Below are 23,860 nucleotides of genomic sequence, written 5' to 3'. Positions count from 1 at the left end.
AAATTATTAATTTCATTAAAAAAATACATACAGACCCCAAACTTTTGAACGGTGTATATCTCCCCAAATTTTAAAACAGGTAAAGCAGAACAAACATTAAAGGATTCTTTGAAATCCATTTATTATTATTATTTTATTATATTATATTAATATAGTACAATAAAAGCATTAATACAAAAAAAAAATCTTAGTTTGATTATTTTTTACTTGATAAATTGCCATGATAAAAATGATAATATTTTCATTTAATATTATAATTCTCCTCAGAAAGGGAAACATAGGAGAGCCTGGAGTTTGGCTTTTCCACGTTGGAAACAGAAATTCCTTCCAGAATGTGGTTCCTGCACAGCAGGAGGCTGTTTTAACCAAAGCTCCCCCAGTCCTGGACGCTGTGTTTCCTGATGAAGACTACACAGATCCAGACGAGGATGAGTACTCCATCGATCCAGACTTCCAGGATCCCACCACAACAGAGTTCCTTGAGCCAGAGGACTCCTCCCTACTGGAGCGTCTCAACCAGGAGGAACCTCTTGGTCAATCTCCACTTCAGCCCTCAGTGTCAGATCCAGGCGAATTCCCTCATCCGGATCCCCGTAATCTCCCCCCGGAGGATGTGACCCAGCCCCAGCGGCCATTACCAAAGCACGCAATTCTGCAGGTGTACCCCAACCGTGTGAAGGACGTCCCACCTCACCCCTCTGGTGGCCAAGTGTTCAGTGTTGAGGAGAAAGTGAACTTTGACTCTGGAGGTGAGAGTTTAATGATTGTGATCCATAACCAATTACTGATATATACAGATGGAACCTTTGCTAATTTAACCTTCACTAAGCCCCGCCCTAAACATGTTACTGACCAATCCTTTCCTGGAATTTTGTCGAAAGTAGTCGATCTCCGAATGCAACCTAATGAACGGACCCCATATGAGGAAATGTCATGTAACACTTGTAATTCCAATGAAAAGCATTGATAACTTAGACACTTAGAATTTATATGGAAACAAGCTTTAGGAGCTTTCCACCTTTACTCTCCTCATGTTACGTTGCATTCGGAGATCGACAAAGTTTGACTCGGGTAGATTAACAAAAAGAGCCTAGGTTCAATTTTGGCGGCAGTTATCCTTTAAAGCCGATAAATAATGGATTATTTCCTTCAGATGCGCACTGTTCGCCGTGATGGTTTGTAATTGCTTAAAATAGGATTGGAATCACTTTGAAAAGGAAAACAGAGTTAAGTGCAACATGCAAGTCTGTCATATACAGTAGGCTACATAAAAGTATAATGAGAACATCATTATAATTGTGGGCTTGGGATATGATGAAACTTTGTTTTTTGTAATCAGGCTCTCAAAAATTATATAAAAATTTGGATTTAGATCTATCGGACAATATATCGGTTATCGGCTTTCAATTATAAAGAATTATCGGTTATCGGTATCAGGCAAAATTGATATATTGGTGGATTCCTAATTAACAAAACAATACAGAGAGAATTAAAGATTGTGTAGGAATTAAACTTGTCACTTAAACAGTGGATAAGTTTGACTTTACTAGCCTATTTACAAGCAGTCTTTGCATCTCTCTCCTGCAGTGATCCATTACTCCACCGATAATAAAGAGACGTGCGAGCGCTTCCAGCAGCAGTGCAGTCAGAACGCACACTGCACCGACTATTCCACTGGCTTCTGCTGCCACTGCAACTCAGGATTCTACGGCAACGGCCGCCACTGCCTGCCAAACGGTAAGACTGGAGTGGGAATGTTGTAAAAAGAGCCGTTGTAAAATCCACACATAACATGACCTTGTTCTGAAAGTATGAACAACATTTGCAGTACACCTCTGGGGACATATTACCAGTGTTTCTCTTTCCAACACAGTATTTTTAGGGGTAAAAACATCTATTTTTGTAATGCAAAGGAATTTGTAGATACAATTTCGATTTGGTTAGGTATGCAAAGTCCATGCTGTTGTTTCCTGTCAAATCTAGCCACGTCTTCTAGCATAAACATTTACTAACAGCTTAACTTGTGTGCTAATTGTCTGTAATTGACGAACACTTGCGTTAAGTGGCTGCGGTAATACCCACAACTTATTCCACAGTCTCTTTCGTAATAGTTGTGGCTGCCATGCCAAATTTGTGGGAGGTTTTATGTCGGAAACACTTGATCTTTTGGAAAAACCTGACAGGAATTCCCTAGTGAATCATTCTGCGGCTCTCATGGGGCTTGAGTAACGGGATCTTTTCAAGACAATGACATCACATTGGCCTTGTATGACTGTAATCTACCTGTGAACATCCACTACGAGCCTAAGTGTGAACGAAAACTTGAGCCCCGTTTCAAAGCGGCACGTCTGGCTTGTGCTGAATGACAGACATTTGTTTCTGAGAGAAAATATTCAGTGGAAAAGCTTCCTCAGCTGTTGGATATGCGTGTGAACAGTAGGAGCTTTGTGTGGCCGGAGAGGGAGGTGGTGGAGAGGGAAAACCTCCCAAAACCACTCCGAAACAGCTGAGTAACTGGAGAAATTAGAGCTTTTGAGGGCAATAATCCATAAGCCAATGGAAAAAAAAACTATTGGCTTTTTGTTGAGGGTTGGTGATAATGGTGCATTCAAGTCATGTTGTGTGTGTTTACAGGTTGAACAAACTTGAACACCAGCACAAAGTCGTAATTACAAGTGGGAAACTCAGAACTTTCAGAGTTGGGGGCATGTATTGTTGGTAAATGTGTTGAAATAAATAATTTTATTGTAAATCGATAGTATTGTACAATTACAAAAAAATATACAATGATTCTCTTTACTGCATCTTCATAAATTGAACAAAAACTGAAAAGTTATTCTTTATTCATCATTTTTATTCATCATTTTGTGTGCATCTTGCTCAAACCAAAGTGACCTGAACGCATCCGACGTCATAATTACGACTCAACACGTAGTTCTTGACTTTACAGGAATTAGATAGATTTGCCACATAGATTTGCAAAAGATTGTCATTTTCATGATTTGGTCTTGACCTTGTCCTCAGGTGCACCTCATCGTGTGAATGGAAAGGTCAGAGGGACCGTGCTGGTGGGTGGCACAGCAGTGCAGCTGGACAGCATCGACCTGCACGCCTACATCGTGGTTGGCGATGGGAGAGCGTACACTGCCATCAGTGAGGTCCCGGAGCCGGTGGGCTGGGCCCTTATGCCCGTGGCCCCCATCGGAGGTCTGTTTGGTTGGCTGTTTGCCCTAGAGCTGCCAAACAGCCTTAATGGCTTCAGTATCACCGGTGAGCCCGCCATGATCTCATTTTCTACCTCTTTTATGGTGTTGCATGTTTGTTAAAACATATGGCCTCCTGCTGTGAGATTTTAGGCTTAGCGGTTTTGTTCTCACTAATAGAGTCCCACTAGGGCTTTGCAAGTCTGATATCTGAGGCATGTAGAACAACCCTTTCCCCCTAATTTAAGTCAGGTGCTCCATTGTATGATAATATGTTTTCACTTTGCATGAAAAAGCCTGTTTTTTTCTTTCCGAAAAAATGTTCATCAAGCACCATTATAAGGGTCACAACCCCCATCTGGATCTTATTTCTTGACTTGATATTTGTTTGCAGTAAAATGAGTGAGCCGCAACACTGCTTTTTAACGACCTTTAAAACAGTTATGTTGAAAAGGAACATTTCTGTTTCACAGGTGCCGAATTCACTCGCCGTGCCGATGTGACCTTCTATCCCGGTAACCAGCGTCTCAGCATCGTCCAGACAGCTACGGGTTTGGATACCCAGAACTACCTCAATGTGGACACTCATTTACAAGGCAGTGTTCCCTTCATTCCTCCTGGTGCCACAGTGCAGATGGAGCCATTTAAGGACACTTACCAGTATTATCCTTCATGTAAGTTCTGAAGGGAGTAAATATATCTGTCCACCTTTGTTTGATCCAATTTCTGAGCATTTTTCCTGATGGAATTTTCTTTAAAAAATATTGTTTTATATGTACCATGACTGTCAATGGAATAAACTTAAATAGATCAAACGAATTGCACAATATGCATGAATTAATCAAATGAATCACATACCGGTACTGTATATACTACCGTTCAAAAGTTTAGGGTCAGTAAGATTTTTTAAAAGTAAATTAATATTTTTATTCACCAAGGACTCAGTTGATCAGAAGTGACAGTCAGGACATTTATAATGTAATATTAGTTTTGCTTAATTCTGTTTTCTATGCAGCACAACTGTTTTCAGCATTGATGATAATAATAATAAATGTTTCTTGAGCGCAAAATCAGCATATTAGAATGATTTCTGAAGGATCATGTGACACTGAAGACTGAAGTAAAATTAGAGCTTTGCCATCACAGGAATAAATTATATATTTTAAATATATTACAATAAAACATTATTTTAAGTTTTAATAATCTTTCACAATATTACAGTTTTACTGTATTTTTGATAAAATAAATGCATCCTTTGTGAGCATAATAGACTTATTTTAAAAACATTTAAAAAATGTACTGACCCAAACCTTTTGAATTATTTAAGATTTGTGAAGAGTTGTGGCCTTTTGAAAATGGTTTAGTTAAATAAAAAATAAAATAAAGTCACAAATTCAGTATAAAACAAAAGGGGGAAAATATAAGCTAAAAAAATAGATCTTGTGACGTCTCCTGTCTCCTCCATTTCCTTTCAAAGGAAGCTCTGTCTGATCTTGCACCCTAAATAAAAGCAGTTCTCATGTTGCTGAACACGAGGATGCTTAACAATCAAATCCTTTGGGATTTTGGGTCTAGAATTGAAGAGCCAAAGTTTGTTGTGAATTGCTTTCCTCTAGTCAGGTCAAGTCACCTTCATTTATATAGCGCTTTTAACAATATGTGACCCTGGACCTCAAAACCAGTCACAAGTCGCACGGGTATATTTGTGGCAATAGCCAAGGTTGTATGGGTCAAAATTATTTATTTTTCTTTTATGCCAAAAATCATTAGGATATTAAGTAAAGATCATGTTCCGTGAAGATATTTAGTACATTTCCAACCGTAAATATATATATTTTTTGAGTCAATGCAGCAAAATCGTGAACATAAATTTTAAAGGTGATTTTCTTAATGTTTAGATTAATTTGCACCCTCAGATTCCAAATATTGTCCTATCCTAACATCAATGGAAAACTTATTTATTCAGTTTCAGATGATGTATACATCTCAATGAAAAAATGTTTTACCCATGTGACTGGTTTTGTGGTCCAGGGTCACATATAGATCAAATAGTTTCAAAGCAACTTTACAGTGATAATGAGAAATTCAACAGAGATTGTTTTGGCTTTAAAGTAGCTCTAGAATCAAGTTATTGTCTAAGCTAAAGTTAGTTTTGATTGAACTCTCTGAACGCTTATATTTTTTCTTCTTCTCAGTGATTACCTCATCATCAGCGCGTGAGTTTACAGTCGTGTCAGCTGAAAACGGAGCAGAGACCTTCACTTTCCAGGTCAAACAGAACATCACATACAGGGACTGCAGTCACGGGCACCGCAGCGGACTGGAGACGCAGGAGCTGAGAATGGAGCGCATATTTGTTATGTACGTCAAAGAGGAGCGCATCCTTCGATACGCCATCACCAACAAGATCGGCCCTCTCGGAGGTAGGCTGCCAGCACTGTCACAGGGTATGAAGAAGACCCTGTGAAAACACCAGATCATCATTGTATGTTGTAGTCCTGATGCGAATGTGTTGATGTCCCAGCCAGGTTTGTTAAAGTAGCGAAGAAACTGAAGTAGCGACAGATCATTTTTTCCATTTAGTGATGTACATCCAAGTGTAACAGATTACAGATATAGAAAACTTGTTGATTGGATTGTGATATGTGGGCGTCGCACTGAAAAGAGGAAGCAGATGAATGTGATCTAAGCAGTCTAAATGATTGGAGAAGTCCTACATACATCACCTGAGAGAAGTCTGTTGTTTGCACCTGAAGGTCACGTTATTTTGGTTAAACTCAGGGTTTAGAATGACATTGGCTTACAAAGTTTCAAGTGTAAAAAGCCTATCAGTTGATTGTTTTGCTATCTTCTTCTCATTTTCTGTAGAAAAACCTTCCTAATCTAAGAGAAACCGAGTCTCTTTGTATATGGCCTCCTCCTCATCCTTCGTTTAGACCGACCCTCATTTTTGGCATAGTTTCTTTATTAACGTGCTGACTGATGTGGCAATGAGACGTCTGGCTCTCACACAGGACTTACACTGGCTTGCTTTCAGCTGCCTTCCCATCATGCAAAATAGGAGGTCTAAGATAACCACTCCGAACCACCTGCTGCTTTCTACCACGGCCCGGCATTAGACAGCAGACCCAGGGGCTGGAGAGAGAGGTCTGCACTTTAAAATGAACTATGTCTGTGAAGTGAGCCTGTAGCATTTTGTTGGGCTTTGCGTGTGCGGTTTGTTACAAATCCCTTTATCCAGCGAGTTCCCTCAAGGAATAAATCAAATGTTCTTTTTTGACCTTGTAAGGCTGTGTTGTTCCCGAGAGAGGTTTTAGTGGGACAAAGGCACATCACATTATGCTTTGTATGGCCCTGTAGTTCCTGGCTGGTGCTGTAGATGCTGACTTTAGGATGATAAGTGGGGCTGGGATGAGCGTATCTCCAGCTGTGTTGTATCTAGTCTGTGGGTCGAAAAAGATCCAGTTTCTTAGAGTTGCTCAATCGGCAAAACCTAATATGACCTTCTTTCGCTTGCTATGGATTGCAAGTTCATACATGAAGAAGATACAACATTGCGTTATAATGAATGTTATCTTACCATTAGATGATAAACACATGAACTAAGCCTCATTTATGCAAGAGCGTATCATCAGAGATAGGGATGTGCGTTTTGGTCATTTTGACTGCTTTGAACCCTGTGTTCAAGTTAGATTGTCCAATATATCATCATATATCATATATAATTATCAGTCAAAATTGAATATATATATATATGTTGACCAATACTGTATATTGCTCATTTCATTTCCCCTATTTTTACATTTACCGGTAGATTAATTACCTTTATCCTCATCTAATGCTAAATGCCTAAATCCCGTCTTGTAGCATTTAAAATGCTTGATTTAGTGTTTTATTTAAATTTACCGGTATTTAGACCAAATAGGGTAGGATTTTAATGTCCATTTATCAGCCATTGTATATCGTCCAGAAAAGTGCTATTTGTGCATCCCTAGTTGGAAAGCCACACAATTATTGTTTTTTCATAATTGATCATCGCTGTCACTGTGAAAGCTGAAATCACAGGACCTAGTTGCTGGGTTTTCTGTAATAAATAATAAGATGTGGTTGGTCAAATTATAAATCATTTCATATTTAAATATTGAATAGCTTTATTTATGCAATTGCAAATTAAGTGTAAATATAGTAATGCCAGTTCGGATGCCGCTTCTGTGTCACCTCTGCACTGCAAGGATGGATTTTAATTTAATTATTTAATTTGACAGTGGTACTGTGTTATTCTAATAGAATTTAATTTGAATGTTAGAATTTGACATAAAAGGTGATACATACCTCTAAATACGTTTAGAAATAATTTCCATATTTAGGTGAAAATGCCCCTGGAAATCAATTTAAGGTGGCAAATATTGCCCCCTAATAAAAATTTTAATTTCAGTCACTACTGTAAACTGACCACTGCATAGAATATGTTACATATGAATATCTTCGTGAGTCTGCTGTCAACAATGTAAATGTAAATGTAAACAACAGGCCTAAACCAGCCATGGTACCAGTACAAAATCAGTAAAATATCATCTAATTATTATCAACAAAACTTTGAAAATATCGAGATATATTTTTGTTAATATTGCACACCCCTAATGTACGGTATTCATTTTGATTTCCTCAGGTCTTAAAAAGGTCTTAAAAAGCCTTAAATTTGACTTTAAAAAATGTGTAGATACCCTGCTGTGAGAGTATTTAGTGTTCGGGGAGTACAGTCTCCTCCAGATGTTGATATATAACCTAAATAGTGATAAGTTTCATACTGCTGTTATTGTTGTGTTAACGGGCGCCGGGTTGAGGAATAGTTGCAGAGTGATGTTGTGGGAACAGAAGGACACCCCGGAATCCCTGTACCCAAGAGAGCCATGCATGGACTCAGGCCGAGGCTGGAAAACACAGCTGCCACTGTCTGTCCAGTTTGTTCGGCACGACTGACGTGTAGTAATTAGACCAGTGCTGACACATGATCAGATCTGATCTGACTAAAAGCATATTAGATTAGACTGAGGTGGATTCACACGCTTGTGTGACCGTATAACGTGTCATTATGGTCCTGCTGACTGTGAACATGAAGAGGTATGTGGCTGGATCTCGGTTCTCAGTCATTTCAGACCAGCTGTTAGAGTTTCATGTGGTTGATGATGTTTAAAGCAGTCGTTTTTTTCCCACAACCGGGGCTGGTGGAATTTGTTCAGGGTCCCTTTAAGGGAAGTCCGTTCACTCGGTGGCCATCTTGGCAACACCCTGGAAGCTTTTTTTCTTGTCATGCAAAACAGCTCTTATCTACATTTTTGCATTTGGTAGACACTTTTGCTGAAAGTTAGATTACATTGTACATGTACAATTTATCAGTTCATGGATTCTCTGGGAATCAAATGATGACCTTGTTCATGTTATTGAATGGTGCAGTTTATTCATTTAAAATTATTTAATACATTATTAATACACTCTCTCTTAAATAAAATAAAATATTATATAAATAGATTTGAAAGACATTTTTACAAACATTTCTTAAGATTAATTCACCTTGGACTTCTCAAATGTAGAACCATATTTTTAACTTAACTAAAGCAAGCATTGGCTTATGCTTTAACTAACTTTTTTGGTTGCATGGGTGGATGTTGGTCCAGAAACATGTCCTAATTGTGTAAATCAAGTTTTGGGTTTGTTTAGATGAATTTGTAGAAAAGTGATGGTCAGTGTTTTATGTCTGTCAATTACTTTAAGCTAGTGCATTGGGTTCTGTTTCTTCTGGCATAAGCTCAGTCCTCCAGAAGCCCCCATCACACAGTTTAGTTGTGTGAACTACACAATGAGTGTTTCTCTCCCACTTGCGACAACAGTTTCCCACCTGGTGCATCCACCCCCTTCGTTTTCCTCAAAGTCTTGTGTTAACCAGCGCTCCGCCCCACTGGTCTGCCCCTGTCCCTTTAATTAGCACAAAGTTAAAAGAACCCCCTGACCAACTTTTGGCAACGTTTGTCCTGTAGTTTCTCTCCACTTTTCCCCCTCCCCTGTGGAGTCACTTTAAAGGGGACCGTCTTTCTCATTCTCTCTCACTTCAAACAAAAGTCTTCCTGTCTGGCTTTGATAATTGGCCAAATTGGTCCCTGGCCCGGGGTGAGGAAATCAAGCTGTTTTTAATGCGTGATGAGTAGGCGTTGGGTGGGGGTGAAGGTAGTCCGCATGGCCCAAGGGTCCCAACAATGGGTCCCTCATGGTATGCCGAATGGGTAAGAGCACAACGAAGTCCTGTTGTCTTGGTCTAAAGGGGTTTGGTAATGTCACTTGTAGTTTTAGTAATGGTGTGTGAACCACCCTGTGTTTTAAGACCCTTTTAAAGGTGTTGTGTTTTCCAGGTCAGGGACTTTGACCCCCAAGGTCAAATTTAAATAACATACGGACCATTTGAAATTGTGTTGGTTTGGCGGGAAGCAAAGTGTTCACACCTCTCCATGTGTTAACACCTTTTAATGCACATGTATCACAAAGACTCTCATTACTCAAGGTCTGTGGTCATTTAACATTACTAAAAATAAAGTAATTTCCGGCGCGGACGTCCCAGCATTCCCAGTGGCTGTGATGGCTGTAATAGCAAAGTTCTATCAATAATTTTTTATTTACTTATTTTTTTAAGAAACCTCTTCTCAGGATGCTGATTTTGGCTGGAGGTTTTAAGACATCTGAAGTGACTCGTGTCATGCATCTATGAGTTACATTTCCAGTCTGTGTTCCCCATCCAAATGAATTAGTTTGGTATCTTGAACAAACAGCAGTATAATCAATCAATATTATAAACTGGCACAAAAAAAGCTCAATATAGAGCTACTCAGTGGGGTTCTGGGAGTAAACATTCATTTCAGAAATCTCCATTTGAGTATTGTCTATTTGTCTGAAAATCTGAAAATGCTACAATAAATGTAATTAAAAAAAATCTCCATGAGTGTTTTATGACATAGTTCATCAAATTGACTTTTTTACTTGCCATAGTCATGTTTGGCACAATTTTCTTTTTTTTAAAGCCGCTTTTAAACCTACTTTTCGGTAAATTTAGGGGATATTTCACACAAAAATGTCATAAATTTCTCGCCCTCATATTTTTGCAAAACTGTATGACTTTCTTTATTTTGCGGAACACAAAAGAATATATTTTGAGCAATGTATCCGTTTTTTTATCCATACAGTGAAAGTCAACGGGCTACAATATTGTTTGGACCCAAATGTTCTTCAAAAGATGTTATTTTGTGTTGCGAAGAAGAAAAGTCATACATACACCAGTGACGAAATCAATAACTTAGCGTTTTTTGATAATAGTTCTGATTTACTATGTAAATAGCAAAGACATTGACATTTTCCAGTTTAGAGGTCATTTGTGAAACAGAGCTGTTGTCAAAATACTGGTAATTAACATTGCCGGAGAAGTATGTCTAAGTGTGAACAAAGCCATGAGATTAAAGTAGCGATGAATATAGCAACAGATCTTTTCTTCCGTATTGTGATGTACATCTGAATGTAACGAATTATTGAAAAAGAAAAAAGTATTGATTCAATATATCGATGGAAGTAGGCAGAAATGAATCTGAGTTTGCAGTCGATTGTAAGAAAGGGGTGAGATTTATATATGGATGGAAATTTGCTCGTTATTTTTTGTTTGTTTGTTTGTTTGTTTGTGCTTTGCTTTGAATCATATTTTGTATTTTGTAATGCTTTGAGTCGTTTCAATGCCTAAAAGTCTTGATTGAAGAGTTTTCTGAAATGTCAGTGGAGAATGATGGAGAAATACGCACCAATGGACAATAATGTTGTGTGCGCAATAAAGCGTGCGCTGCATTTCTCTCGTCTGACGCTTTAAGCGTTCAAGCTCTTTAAAGCAGGATGGATTCTAATTGTCAGTGTTTTTTTGTTTGTCAGCTGAAATTATTTTTTTCTGAAAGTGAATATTTAAATTAGTCCCATCTCCATGCAATCACGCAAGCTTAGAAGACCTAATCCACTCTCTCAACTTTACTGTATAAAAGCGGAAATACTGGTTTAATTTAACCATATATGTTTGAACTAGTAACTGATTCAGAAGAAGTGGAAGAGTGAATTATACAGGGTCGTTTACAAGTCAATGTAGATTGGTAATGCGTGTTATGTATTTCTCTCTACAATGTCGGACGGACACATAACTGTAATTAATATGATTAGCCTTTTGCTTGGATATGCGATTTTTCATACAGAATAATATACCGGGGTAACCTGGCTTTTCTTGAGACTCCCCTGCTTCACAGCATAGTTAATGATATGCTAAAGCCCACCTGCATGTTGTCGTGATTGGTTACAAGGTCGTTTGTTATGGAAGAAACACAGGACGATTTTTGGTTCACTGCAGTTTTAAGGAGAAAATAATCAGCAATGGTGTTGACTTATGAATTTGCACATGGTTTGTCTTAAAGCATATTAAAAAGACCGCATAAACAACATTAAAAACTTGATTTTCACCACAGGGTGTTCTTTAAAGCTATATACTTATAGTTATCGTCCTTGGTGTGAAAGAGCCTTAAAGCTGCACTGTGTAATTTTTTTAAGTTGATTCTTATCAAAAAACACTTTGTTCTTTCAAAATTATATGTGCTCATTAATGTATTACTTCTACCAACTAAGCAAATATTCTCGTAAGCGTAGAATCTGCTATTTATAATACATATGGGTGAGCTGCTCGAATGGCGGAAACCAAGTTGCGCCTCCATCTTGAAAATAAATTAGCCAAAGAGGGACATACCTGGAAATTCAAGCTTCGCCTTTCGCGGTTTTACACTCAGTGGCACCGTGACGAATGCGAGTGGGAAATTACTCGCGACTGCCGGCAGATTCGAAATAATACGGCCACCGTAGGAGTTAAAACGCCCTCGGGGGGCGGGGCTAGAAAGTAATATTCAGTTGGTAGTCATATACAATTTCACCGCTAGATGGGAGAAAATCCTACACAATGTAGCTTTAACTATTGACCTCTTTTGACCCCCTTTTATAGAAGTGTTTCCCTTTGCTAAGTTTTCAATGGGACCGATTCAGTTGATATTACATAAGAAGTTATTTGTTGTGATATTAGCTCACTTTGTTGTGTTCCTATTTATAGTTTTGTTGCCTTCACATCTTTTCTCAGCTGGAGAACCCGAGCCAGAAAATGTGAACCCCTGTTACTCCGGAAATCATGACTGTGACACAACTGCACAGTGCGTGCCGGGCGAGGGACAGCTGTTCTTGTGCCAGTGCGCCACAGGTTACAGTGGAGACGGCCGCAACTGTTATGGTAAGAGAAGTTCTATGGAGACATCTCCTCCGCCTTGTGCAAACACACACGTTTGAGCCGTAAATTCAATTCCAGGCCCTTGACACTCTGTTTAATCAGTCGAGGGGTCTGGAATACTTCGACAATAACCCAAAACGTTCGTCTTCCTTCATTAGAGCAATGCGTCTGCGTAACATCAACACTACAGGTCGTCCAGAAGTGGGGTCGTCACCACTGTAGTACATTAGCACGACCAGACGTTTCCTATCCGATGAGTCAGACGCAGAGCAGAGGAAACCCTCAGTGAATCATGAACGTGCCTGGGGTCTTTCCCCCCGTTCCTCTCTCATCTTCTTCCTCCCACTGTTACCAAGTCAAACAACAGAAAGACTAAACACTCTTTAGGTGGAATGTGGGAGATCTGTGGGGTTGCGGTGAGTCTGGGGAAGATTTGTAAGCAAAGGCACATTGCTGTGGCATTTCTCTTTGAGCTGCACATGCAGATGCCACATCCTCAGCTTCAAGCTATTTGGGGGGGCTGAGACCACCTAATATTTCCTCGTTTGAAGAGGGGTGAGAGCAAATCGCACCTCCCCTCCCGATGTACCCACACAGATGTGCACTTTGTTCCTTGCGAACCCCTATTCCAGATGATATTTGATTTTGAGACAAGAATTTGATGTCTGAATTGCGATCAAATTGATTCTGGTTCAATGATTTGGTTGAACTGATTCACAAAGCAAAAGAGAGGTTGGGCTGCGCAACTGAGATGTATTGCTAGTGGGGAAAAAATATTTCATTCTATAAAGAATCAGCTTTCTTGCACCTAAAAAATGATTGGAAAGTGTTATAGAAAATATTACAGCACTATATTAAATAATATCACAAATAAAATGTTTCAAAATTATAATTATGCTGACAGTTTCTAAAAAATAAATAGTTTATGCATATTTTTATAATGCTTGTTTGAATACAGTTAAACTTTTCTCAGCTGTGTCGCATCGCTGGATACACCCATAAAGCATCAAGCAATTCTCATTGAAATGTAATGACCAATCACTGTATGCGAACATACCAACAGGGATGATTTTGTTCAGTTGGTTAGAATAATTTTAGTATTATTAAATATATCATTATTAATGAATATTAATATTGGCAACAATGTTGTGTATTTTGTTGTGGAGAATTACCTGACGCATCTTATATTTTCTAATCAGAAACACAGTGATAAATGTATTTAGGTGTATGATTCTTTTTTTCTTTTCTTTTTTGATTTAGTGAATCATTTATTTTAGAACTGGCTCTTTGGAACAAACCATCTCAACAAACTGAACAATGAATAATCTTTCTTGCACTTAAACTAACATTTCGGGTGGGAAAGTGTTATGGAATATATAAAGTCCTGCAGTGTATATTGCATAATATCACAAATGATATAATTAAAACAAGTAATAAACTGTCCATGCATAATATTGTTTACGCTGACAGTTTCTAAAAATGAAACGGTCCATACATCATGTCCATAAAGCTCATTTGCATAAAGTTAAACTTCACATCACTTCACATAAAGTTAAGCTGGACACACCCATAAAACACTGCAACAAAAGTGAATGACTTATTGCTGTTTTGTGACTTTAAATCAGTGCACATGTGTACACCTCTTAAGGGATCTTTTAAACAGTAATATTGTGTAATAATTATTAACACTATTGTAATTATAAATTCATTAATTTTGTTGTTAAAAATGATCTAACAACCTCATTCACATAATTTGATTCACTGACTCGTTTCTTAGAACTGGTTCTTTGGAACAAACCATCCGAATGAACTGATTCACCAGAATGAATCAGATTTCCCAGTGTTACTCTGAAGGCACTGTCTGCGCTTGATTATGTGTGCGTGAGTGTGTATGGGTGTGTTTTCAGGCATCGTGTTCCTATTAGAGGAACATTTTATCACCTGTTTGAACTCTTCACTCTAGAGTAGATAATAAGGGGGTCAAGAAAAGAGAGCCGAGAATAATCAAGAGAGAGAGAGGGGGACCGTGGGTTCCTTATCCTCCCTGTAATTAGCAGTGATCAAAACCAGGTCTCCTGCTGACCAGCTCTAAACCCACCCAGAGCCTCAGGCCTGTTCCCACGCGCTCCGACAGGGACGAGATCCCCTTCTGTCTTCCTCTGTCATCACAAACGTCAGGATCTCAGGGCATGCTTTATCTCTCCAGCGCCTCACTGACATGTTTGACGCACACCAAGGCATCTCTCACAGCTTTCTAGACACCTATCTTCCAAGAAAATTTATCTTGTAGTCTGGTTGGGTCAAACGAGAGCATTATGGCTTGCAATTGAGCAGTTTCTTTCTCCCTGTAGATGTGGATGAGTGTGCAGAAGGTCTGAGCTCCTGTGGTGCTCACTCTCACTGTGTGAACCTGCCCGGAAGCCATCGCTGTCAGTGTGAGAGCGGATTTGAGTTTGGATTTGATGGACGCACATGTCAGGGTAAGAAACTTTTTTTGTTTCCCTTGCCTTGATTTTACAAAACTCTACCAACCACATTGGATATTATTACTTATCATTCAAAGACCATTGTATACCTGATGTGTTAGTGTAATTGACTTTATTGACTTTGAATAAAAAAATGGTAATTTCATTCAATTAGGAGTTTAAGTATATATATATTACTAAATGAAAATTAAACTTCCAAATAGCCACATTTATTTATTTATTATAATTTTTTATCACCACAACTACAACATTTGCACTTGACTTGACCTTCTGATTCCAGTGTGATAAATGAATAAGAAAAAAATAACTACAAACCTTTTCTTGACTCATTACTTGTTTTGACTGAAATTAATTGAATTTAATATAAATTATTACAATATTTTAAATATTAATATTTTCTAAATTAAAGTGAGAGAAAAAATGCAAAGTTTGGGGTCAGAAAGATTTTCTTTTTTGAAAGGAGTGAATTCTTTTATTTTGGAAGAATGCATGAAATTGATTAAAAGTGACAGTAAAAATGTTTATAATGCTACAAAAATATTCAAATAAATTCTGTTCTTTTGAACGTTCTATTCATCAAAAATCCTGAAGGAAATGTAGCACGGTGTCTACAAATACATTAGGCAGCACAACGGTTTTCAACATTTTTAATAATATTAAATGTTCGTTGAGCAGCATATCAGAATGATTTCTGAAGGATCATGTGACACTGAAGACTGGAGTAATGATGCTGAAAATTCAGCTTTGCCATCACAGGAATAAATTACATTCTAAAATATTTTAAAATAGAACATAGTTATTATAAATTGTAATAATATTACTGTTTTCACTGTATTTTTGTTCAAACAAATGCAACCTTGGTGAGAAGAAGAGACTTCTTTTTAAAAACATACAACATTTTTTTATAGTAGTGTAACTATATTTGTCCAGGTAAAAACTCAATGCTTCTCGTGGCATTAAACGTGCATAATGTGACAATGTTTAATGTTTTAAATGTTCATTGATATACTGTACAGTGTACTATTTCACATACTATGCTGCACAGTATGCAGTAAGCAACATCTCATCTATATTAGCTTTTAAGAACATGGTCAGCAAGTGTGCTGTCAGTTGGATTTGTTGTGTTACGGAGGTTGAATGTTGGTAAGATCACAGGCTCATTCTCTCAGCTGAATGCTGAAGGTGAAGGGTTTGCAGTGTGGAGAGAGGCAGGGGTAACCAGAGACGCTGTGGAAGGGAGGGTATTTTGAAACAATGACCCAATGTCCTCACTCAGGGAATGTGCGTAGGAGACTCGCAGCTGAAGAACACAAGGGGGTCAGAGGACAGTTCACTCTTCTCCTTCCTGTTCAGCGCTCTCTGGTCTTTGACGGGATGGTGGGAGTTTGGAGCTTTTGGGCAACAGCTAGAATGACTCAGACTAACATCCTGAGGAATGTGGTTAATGTTGTATTTGTTGAATTATGGAGTGAGTGTTTTTGCGTTTTGTGGTGTGTGCAGATGTAGACGAGTGCCGTGACCAGCCGTGTCACGCCCAGGCCTTGTGCTCCAACGGTCCGGGATCTTTCCAGTGCCAGTGCCAACCAGGATACCATGGAGATGGTTTCCAGTGCCAACCTCAAAATGGTAGTTGTTTGCGTATTTGTTTTTTGATGTTGTTATTTAAAAAGAAAGCTCTGTCATCAATTACCAAACCCATTTCCAAACCCATAAGACTTTCGTTCATCTTCTGAACACAAATTCAGTTGTTTTTAATGAAATCGGAGATATTGCTTTCAATCTCCATTGAAAGTCTATTCACCCAAAACCAAAACTTTTATAAAGAGATCATAAAATAATATGAATCAAGTGGTAAATCCAAGTCTTCTGAAGACACAATCGCTTTATATGATGAACAGATTTAATATAGAGTTTTATTCACATATAAACATTGATCAGTGAACATAAACAGAAGCTTGATTGACAGAAGTTGCTTGATGCGCAAGAACAAACCTCATTTGTGAGTCACTCACACAGCCTGTGTCGCGCGAATTAACCTCATTGGTTCTCGCATGTTAAGCAAGCATGCTTGAGCTTCCGTTTACCGTATTTGAGCGCTTTAAACATGTTTGCTGATCACTGTTTATAGGTGAATAAAAGCTCAATTAAATCTGTTCATCGTATCAAGCAATCGTTATTCTTCAGAAGACTTGGAATAAACCGCTCGATTCATATATTAATTTATTTTACGATCTCTTTATGAATGTTTTGAACCGTCAGAGTTTTGGGTTAACAGGCTTTCAGTGGAGGGGCAGATATATCTCAGATTTTATACTTTTTTTTATTTGTGTTTAAGTTGAACGAAAGTCATGAGGGGGACTTATTGATGACAGAATTTTAATTTTTTGGAGAACTAACCCTCCAAGTAAATTCTATAATCTCTGGTACGTTTATCTTGAAGGTCGTCCTAAGACCCAATGTGAGCATCACAGAGACAGTCTTCAGAGCGAAAACGGTGGTGTTCCTCTGGTGGGAGGCTTCATCCCTCAGTGTGATGAGGAGGGTCAGTACAGGTCTCAGCAGTGCCACGGGTCCACAGGTCACTGCTGGTGTGTGGACAGTAGGGGGCAGGAGAGAGCGGGAACCCGAACTCCACCTGGAACCCCGAGAATGAACTGTGACGAGTCTGGTAAGAGTGCGGCCACCCCGTCCTAACAAGTCCTAAGTTTCTAGTGTTAAGCATTTTTTCAGGCTTGAATAAAACCAGAATGAACTGTGACGAGTCTGGTAAGCATGTCTACCTAAACTTTACGTTTTTTTTTTTTTGTCATAGTCCTCTCTCAATAGGTCCTATTTTTAAATACCATTTCTAATGTTTTTTTTACTTGTGATGCAAAGCTGAATATTCAGCATTATTACTCCAGTCTTCAGTGTCACATGATCCTTCAGAAATCATTCTAATATGCTGATTTGATTATTTTCTGAATAGAAAGTTTAAAAGACCAGCATTTATTTGAAACATAACATAACAGTGTAAAGCTATGTAAAAGCCTTTACTGTTACTTTTGATCAATTTTATGCATCTTTGCTGAATGCAAGTATTACATTCTTTCAAAAAAATCTTACTGATTTGAAACTTTTGAATGATAGTGAATATCCTCGGTACAAACTCCAGATTCCACTCTTCTGAAGGTAGTCTGGGAAAACAGGCCCTGACCCTTAGAGTTTAAGGAGGATAGGATAAAAAATGTGAGGAGATACAACTTTTTCTGTTGTAGACACATTAAATTACTCTCTGATAAATATAGGATTTTAGGGAAGATCAAGGGTTGTCAAAACCACCTGTGTTTACATGGACAGTATTAACATCTGCAATATTACTATCAAAACAGATAATTCTTTAACTTTATTGGACTTTAGAGTTAGGCAGCTCTTAAACTTGCACAAAACCTTTCATTTCTTATAAACAAAGTGGTGTGTGGAGTGTAATGGGGGAATAACAATCCCTTGTGTATCTGTGCGTCCAGGTCGTCCCAAGACCCAGTGTGAGCAACACAAAGACAGTCTTCAGAGCGGAAACGGTGGTGTTCCTCTGGTGGGAGGCTTCATCCCTCAGTGTGATGAGGAGGGTCAGTACAGGTCTCAGCAGTGCCACGGGTCCACAGGTCACTGCTGGTGTGTGGACAGTAGGGGGCAGGAGAGAGCGGGAACCCGAACTCCACCTGGAACCCCGAGAATGAACTGTGACGAGCCTGGTAAGAGTGCTGTACGCGGCCACCCCATCCTAACAAGTCCTTAGTTTCCAGTGTCAAGCTTTTTTTCAGGCTTGAATAAAACCAAAATATTGTATTAAAGGGGTCATATGATGCGATTTCTTGTTTTCTTTTTCTTTAGTGTGTAGCTGTTTGTGCATATATACAATCTGCAGAGTTACAGAGCTTAAAGTCTCAAACCTAAAGAGATATTCTTTGTAAAAGTTAAGGCTCAGCCATGCCTTCCTAAAACGTTCAAACACGCCCCCACAAATATACATCAGTGTGTGGGGGCAGAGTTTCATAACACCGCCCAAATGTATACGCAAAGAAACAAGGCATAGCTTGTATTCTCGCTGTATTATTGTTGCCGCCAGCGCCGCCATGTCGTGGAGACGTTGTGTTTTTCATTGCGAAAGCCAAACTACTTAGTTTGGCCTTCCAAAAGAGGACCCAATTAGAAAGCTTAATTTACAACACTGTTCCAGAACAGTACAACCAAAATATTTGACTGTGTGCTGCACATTTTTTGGAGGACTGTTTCCAGAACCTGTAAGTATGTCATATTTTAAGAATTTGCTACTGACTATTCAAACGCGAGTTTTGAGCAGTATAGAGTAGCGCTTGTTTGTCGTTTCTACGATCACAAATGCAGACATGGTTTCATGTTTAGCTACATAGTGTTCTCCCCTCCGTAGCGTGACGCGGTAAAAAGACAGTATAAGTCATTATAATCTGTAATTATGTCCACAATGAAATAAAACCTTACCAATCTGATACGTTCAGGTCCAGTCGTGCTGACAAAGTTGATCGATCAGTTGGGTCATCTGCATTTTCTGGATAAGATTCAGGTTTAAATTGATAAGGTAGTGCCGACATTATCACCTGTCATCATTGCTTTGGGAGCTGATGTTCCAAATATGGTAAGGGACGTGACATTTCCGTCACACGCTTAAGGTATTTTGGGCCAATCACAATGCACTGGATTGCTGGCCAATCAGAGCACACCGCACTTTTCAGAACGATGAGCTTTGTAAAAACCGACGCGTTTCAGAAAGGCAGGGCATAGAGGAGCAACAATAATGTATGGTATGTGTAAAATAATGACTTTTTTAACCTAAAACCGTGTAAACACATTGCATTAAACCAAATACCGGTACACAAAATAATGTTCTTTTTAGAACCATCATATGACCCCTTTAAGAGATAAAAGTTACGTCACGCGGACTGTGCGAGGACCGTCACGAAACATGTACGGCCGAAGTTAACTGTATTTTGGGCTTTAGCCATATCTAGAGAGCAGAATAACAATCCCTTGTGTATCTGTGTGTCCAGGTCGTCCCAAGACCCAGTGTGAGGAGCACAGATACAGTCTTCAGAGTGGAAACGGTGGTGTTCCTCTGGTGGGAGGCTTCATCCCTCAGTGTGATGAGGAGGGTCAGTACAGGTCTCAGCAGTGCCACGGGTCCACAGGTCACTGCTGGTGTGTGGACAGTAGGGGGCAGGAGAGAGCGGGAACCCGAACTCCACCTGGAACCCCGAGAATGAACTGTGACGAGCCTGGTAAGAGTGCTGTACGCGGCCACCCCGTCCTAAATTTCCAATGTCAAGTAATTTTTCGGGCTTGAATAAAACCAAATATTGTTTTAAGCAATAAAATCACAGCCAATTGAATATACAGCTATGGAGTGGGATTTTGGTCTAATGGGATTATGCTGTGTGGATGGGGCTGCTTCTCTAAGCAATCGATCTTACAAGTTGGTACTTGGTGAATGATTTAAAAGATAATAATAAATCCTCATAGACTTTCATTACAGTCTTAAAGGGATACTTCAGCATTTAGCATTAAGCTTTGTATCAGTAGAAAATCTGTAGTATTTTTGAATTACCATGCTTCCCTCCCTCATGTCCCCCTGAGACGAGAGATTTAGCCTATGTATTTTGTGTCTGGAAAAAATCCTCAGATGACGCAAAAATCACCATTTTGCGTCATCTGAGGATTTTTTGGCCAGAGGCTAGAGACTACAGCCAGTAGTAGTTGCTAGTTCCGCATGTTTTCAGCCCGCCCATAGAGGGTGGGATCTCACTCACAGAATGTAAAAATAGTGTCAGCCATCTTTTTTTGGAAGCTAAGCTAACAGGCTCTTGTTCTGTGGAGAAAGCTGAGTAGTAGGGGTTACCATACATCCTTTTTCCCGGACATGTCCGGCCGTCGAGAACGTCCAAAATGTCCGGGATTCGGCTTTTGCTTTCTACAGTTGCCATTCATTGTTTACATGCACACCTTTTGTTTCATTCTAACTGAATTCATTCCGATTGGTGAATCTGAATGTATTGTTTACATGAACGCTAAACAAGGGATGGGTTAATGTGCGTTTTAGCATTGCTAAGAAAATTCCCGCTCCTCCCTGAGAGATACGAGACCGGTGCGTCTCACAGTTGCCTCTCATCAGTAATCACGGAACCGGCCTCGCGTCGTTCTCCCGCGGCCCTAGCCTTGTCCTGCTCGCCACAGTAAACATAATGAATGGCTACTGTAGAACGCAAAAGCCGAATCCCGGACATTTTGGGCCAATTCCGTACAATCCCGGGCAGACTTGTCACGGAGACTCACAATAAAACGTCGTCTTTTAAGTTTCGAGTCAACTAGTAGCCTAGCCTAGTTGTTTAACTGCGCTCTTACCGGTAGGCGTGGCTTGGGAGTGGCCTCCTAGGGCAGCGAAGCAAGTGCATTCTGGGAGTTGTTGTCTTTCATTCACATGAGCCAAAAATACATTTTCTGGCCTTTCTCAGTCTAGAAGGCTCCAAATTCAAAAATAATTTCACATTTCTACTACATAAATGACCCATTTTAAATACACATTCATCTTTCCAGAGGTGAAGTATCCCTTTATGGCCCGGGTATACTTCATTTTCCACGTTTCGATCCATCTTTAAAGTATACAGTACTCCTTTGGCCACGAGCACAGAAAGACAAGTTCAGCGTGTGTGCACTATCTAGTGGTTTTCAAACACATAAGTCACTCACATATTCGCTGTTGTATGCACACTGTCCGCGCGGTCACTAAGATTGGGTTGCACGTGGACAGTGTGCGCAGACATCCACGGACCCTCCTGATGATGAAAGTTACGTCACCCAGACTGTGCGGACATGAACGACCGAAGTTAACTTTACTTTGGGCTTTAGCCATATCTAGAGAGCAGAATAACAATCCCTTGTGTATCTGTGCATCCAGGTCGTCCCAAGACCCAGTGTGAGCAACACAAAGACAGTCTTCAGAGTGGAAACGGTGGTGTTCCTCTGGAAGGAGCTTTTGTCCCTCAGTGTGATGAGGAGGGTCAGTACAGGTCTCAGCAGTGCCATGGGTCCACAGGTCACTGCTGGTGTGTGGACAGTAGGGGGCAGGAGAGAGCGGGAACCCGAACTCCACCTGGAACCCCGAGAATGAACTGTGACGAGCCTGGTAAGAGTGCTGTACGCGGCCACCCCGTCTTAACAAGTCCTAAGTTTTTAGTGTCTTGCAATTTTTCAGGCTTGAATAAAACCAAAACATGGGATAAAATCACAGCCAATTGAATATACAGCTATGGAGTGGGATTTTGGTCCAATGGGATTAAGCATTGGATGGGGCTGCTTCTCTAAGCTATCAAACTTACAAGTTGGTGCCTGGTGAAAATAAAAGCTAATAAAATCCCATAGACTTACATCACAGATGGGCTCTTTGCCATATCTAGAGAGCAGAATAACAATCCCTTGTGTATCTCATGTGTTTCCAGGTCGTCCCAAGACCCATTGTGAGCAGCACAGGGACAGTCTTCAGAGTGGAAACGGTGGTGTTCCTCTGGTGGGAGGCTTCATCCCTCAGTGTGATGAGGAGGGTCAGTACAGGTCTCAGCAGTGCCACGGGTCCACAGGTCACTGCTGGTGTGTGGACAGTAGGGGGCAGGAGAGAGCGGGAACCCGAACTCCACCTGGAACCCCGAGAATGAACTGTGACGAGTCTGGTAAGAGTGCTGTACGCGGCCACCCCGTCCTAAATTTCCAATGTCAAGCAATTTTTCGGACTTGAATAAAACCAAATATTGTTTTAAGCAATAAAATCACAGCCAATTGAATATACAGCTATGGAGTGGGATTTTGGTCTAATGGGATTATGCTGTGTGGATGGGGCTGCTTCTCCAAGCAATCGATCTTACAAGTTGGTACTTGGTGAATGATTTAAAAGATAATAATAAATCCTCATAGACTTTCATTACAGTCTTAAAGGGATACTTCAGCATTTAGCATTAAGCTTTGTATCAGTAGAAAACCTGTAGTATTTTTGAATTACCATGCTTCCCTCCCTCATGTCCCCCTGAGACGAGAGATTTAGCCTATGTATTTTGTGTCTGGAAAAAATCCTCAGATGACACAAAAATCACCATTTTGCGTCATCTGAGGATTTTTTGGCCAGAGGCTAGAGACTACAGCCAGTAGTAGTTGCTAGTTCCGCATGTTTTCAGCCCGCCCATAGAGGGTGGGATCTCACTCACAGAATGTAAAAATAGTGTCAGCCATCTTTTTTGGAAGCTAAGCTAACAGGCTCTTGTTCTGTGGAGAAAGCTGAGTAGTAGGGGTTACCATACATCCTTTTTCCCGGACATGTCCGGCCGTCGAGAACGTCCAAAATGTCCGGGATTCGGCTTTTGCTTTCTACAGTTGCCATTCATTGTTTACATGCACACCTTTTGTTTCATTCTAACTGAATTCATTCCGATTGGTGAATCTGAATGTATTGTTTACATGAACGCTAAACAAGGGATGGGTTAATGTGCGTTTTAGCATTGCTAAGAAAATTCCCGCTCCTCCCTGAGAGATACGAGACCGGTGCGTCTCACAGTTGCCTCTCATCAGTAATCACGGAACCGGCCTCGTGTCGTTCTCCCGCGGCCCTAGCCTTGTCCTGCTCGCCACAGTAAACATAATGAATGGCGACTGTAGAACGCAAAAGCCGAATCCCGGACATTTTGGGCCAATTCCGTACAATCCCGGGCAGACTTGTCACGGAGATTTAAGATAAAACGTCATCTTTTAAGTTTCGACTCAACTAGTAGCCTAGCCTAGTT

The 23,860-nt window shown here is 39.8% G+C and overlaps 1 protein-coding gene across 3 annotated transcripts in view; it reads left to right on the top strand.

Moving 5' to 3' along the window:
• The window catches only part of nid2a (nidogen 2a (osteonidogen)), a gene marked incomplete at its 3' end in the record, with an annotated part of 39,676 nt that overhangs the window by 7,213 nt on the left and 8,603 nt on the right, over positions 1-23,860 (top strand). For 2 of the 3 annotated variants that reach the window (XM_079632743.1, XM_079632744.1), the window contains exons 4-16: positions 268-749; positions 1,588-1,737; positions 3,025-3,270; positions 3,677-3,877; positions 5,399-5,626; positions 12,394-12,540; positions 14,889-15,017; positions 16,524-16,649; positions 17,464-17,691; positions 18,530-18,757; positions 20,090-20,317; positions 21,991-22,218; positions 22,532-22,759. In XM_079632743.1, the coding sequence (XP_079488869.1) occupies positions 268-749; positions 1,588-1,737; positions 3,025-3,270; positions 3,677-3,877; positions 5,399-5,626; positions 12,394-12,540; positions 14,889-15,017; positions 16,524-16,649; positions 17,464-17,691; positions 18,530-18,757; positions 20,090-20,317; positions 21,991-22,218; positions 22,532-22,759 (2,849 nt within the window). The remainder of the gene's footprint in view (positions 1-267; positions 750-1,587; positions 1,738-3,024; positions 3,271-3,676; positions 3,878-5,398; positions 5,627-12,393; positions 12,541-14,888; positions 15,018-16,523; positions 16,650-17,463; positions 17,692-18,529; positions 18,758-20,089; positions 20,318-21,990; positions 22,219-22,531; positions 22,760-23,860) is intronic. The other variant, XM_079632745.1, reaches the window with a different exon arrangement.

The sequence above is a fragment of the Phoxinus phoxinus genome (assembly GCF_949152265.1).
Source record: "Phoxinus phoxinus genome assembly, chromosome: 13".
Lineage (NCBI taxonomy): Eukaryota > Metazoa > Chordata > Actinopteri > Cypriniformes > Leuciscidae > Phoxinus > Phoxinus phoxinus.
The sequence above is the reverse complement of the archived record's forward strand: the minus strand, read 5'-3'. Positions and strand labels throughout refer to the sequence as shown.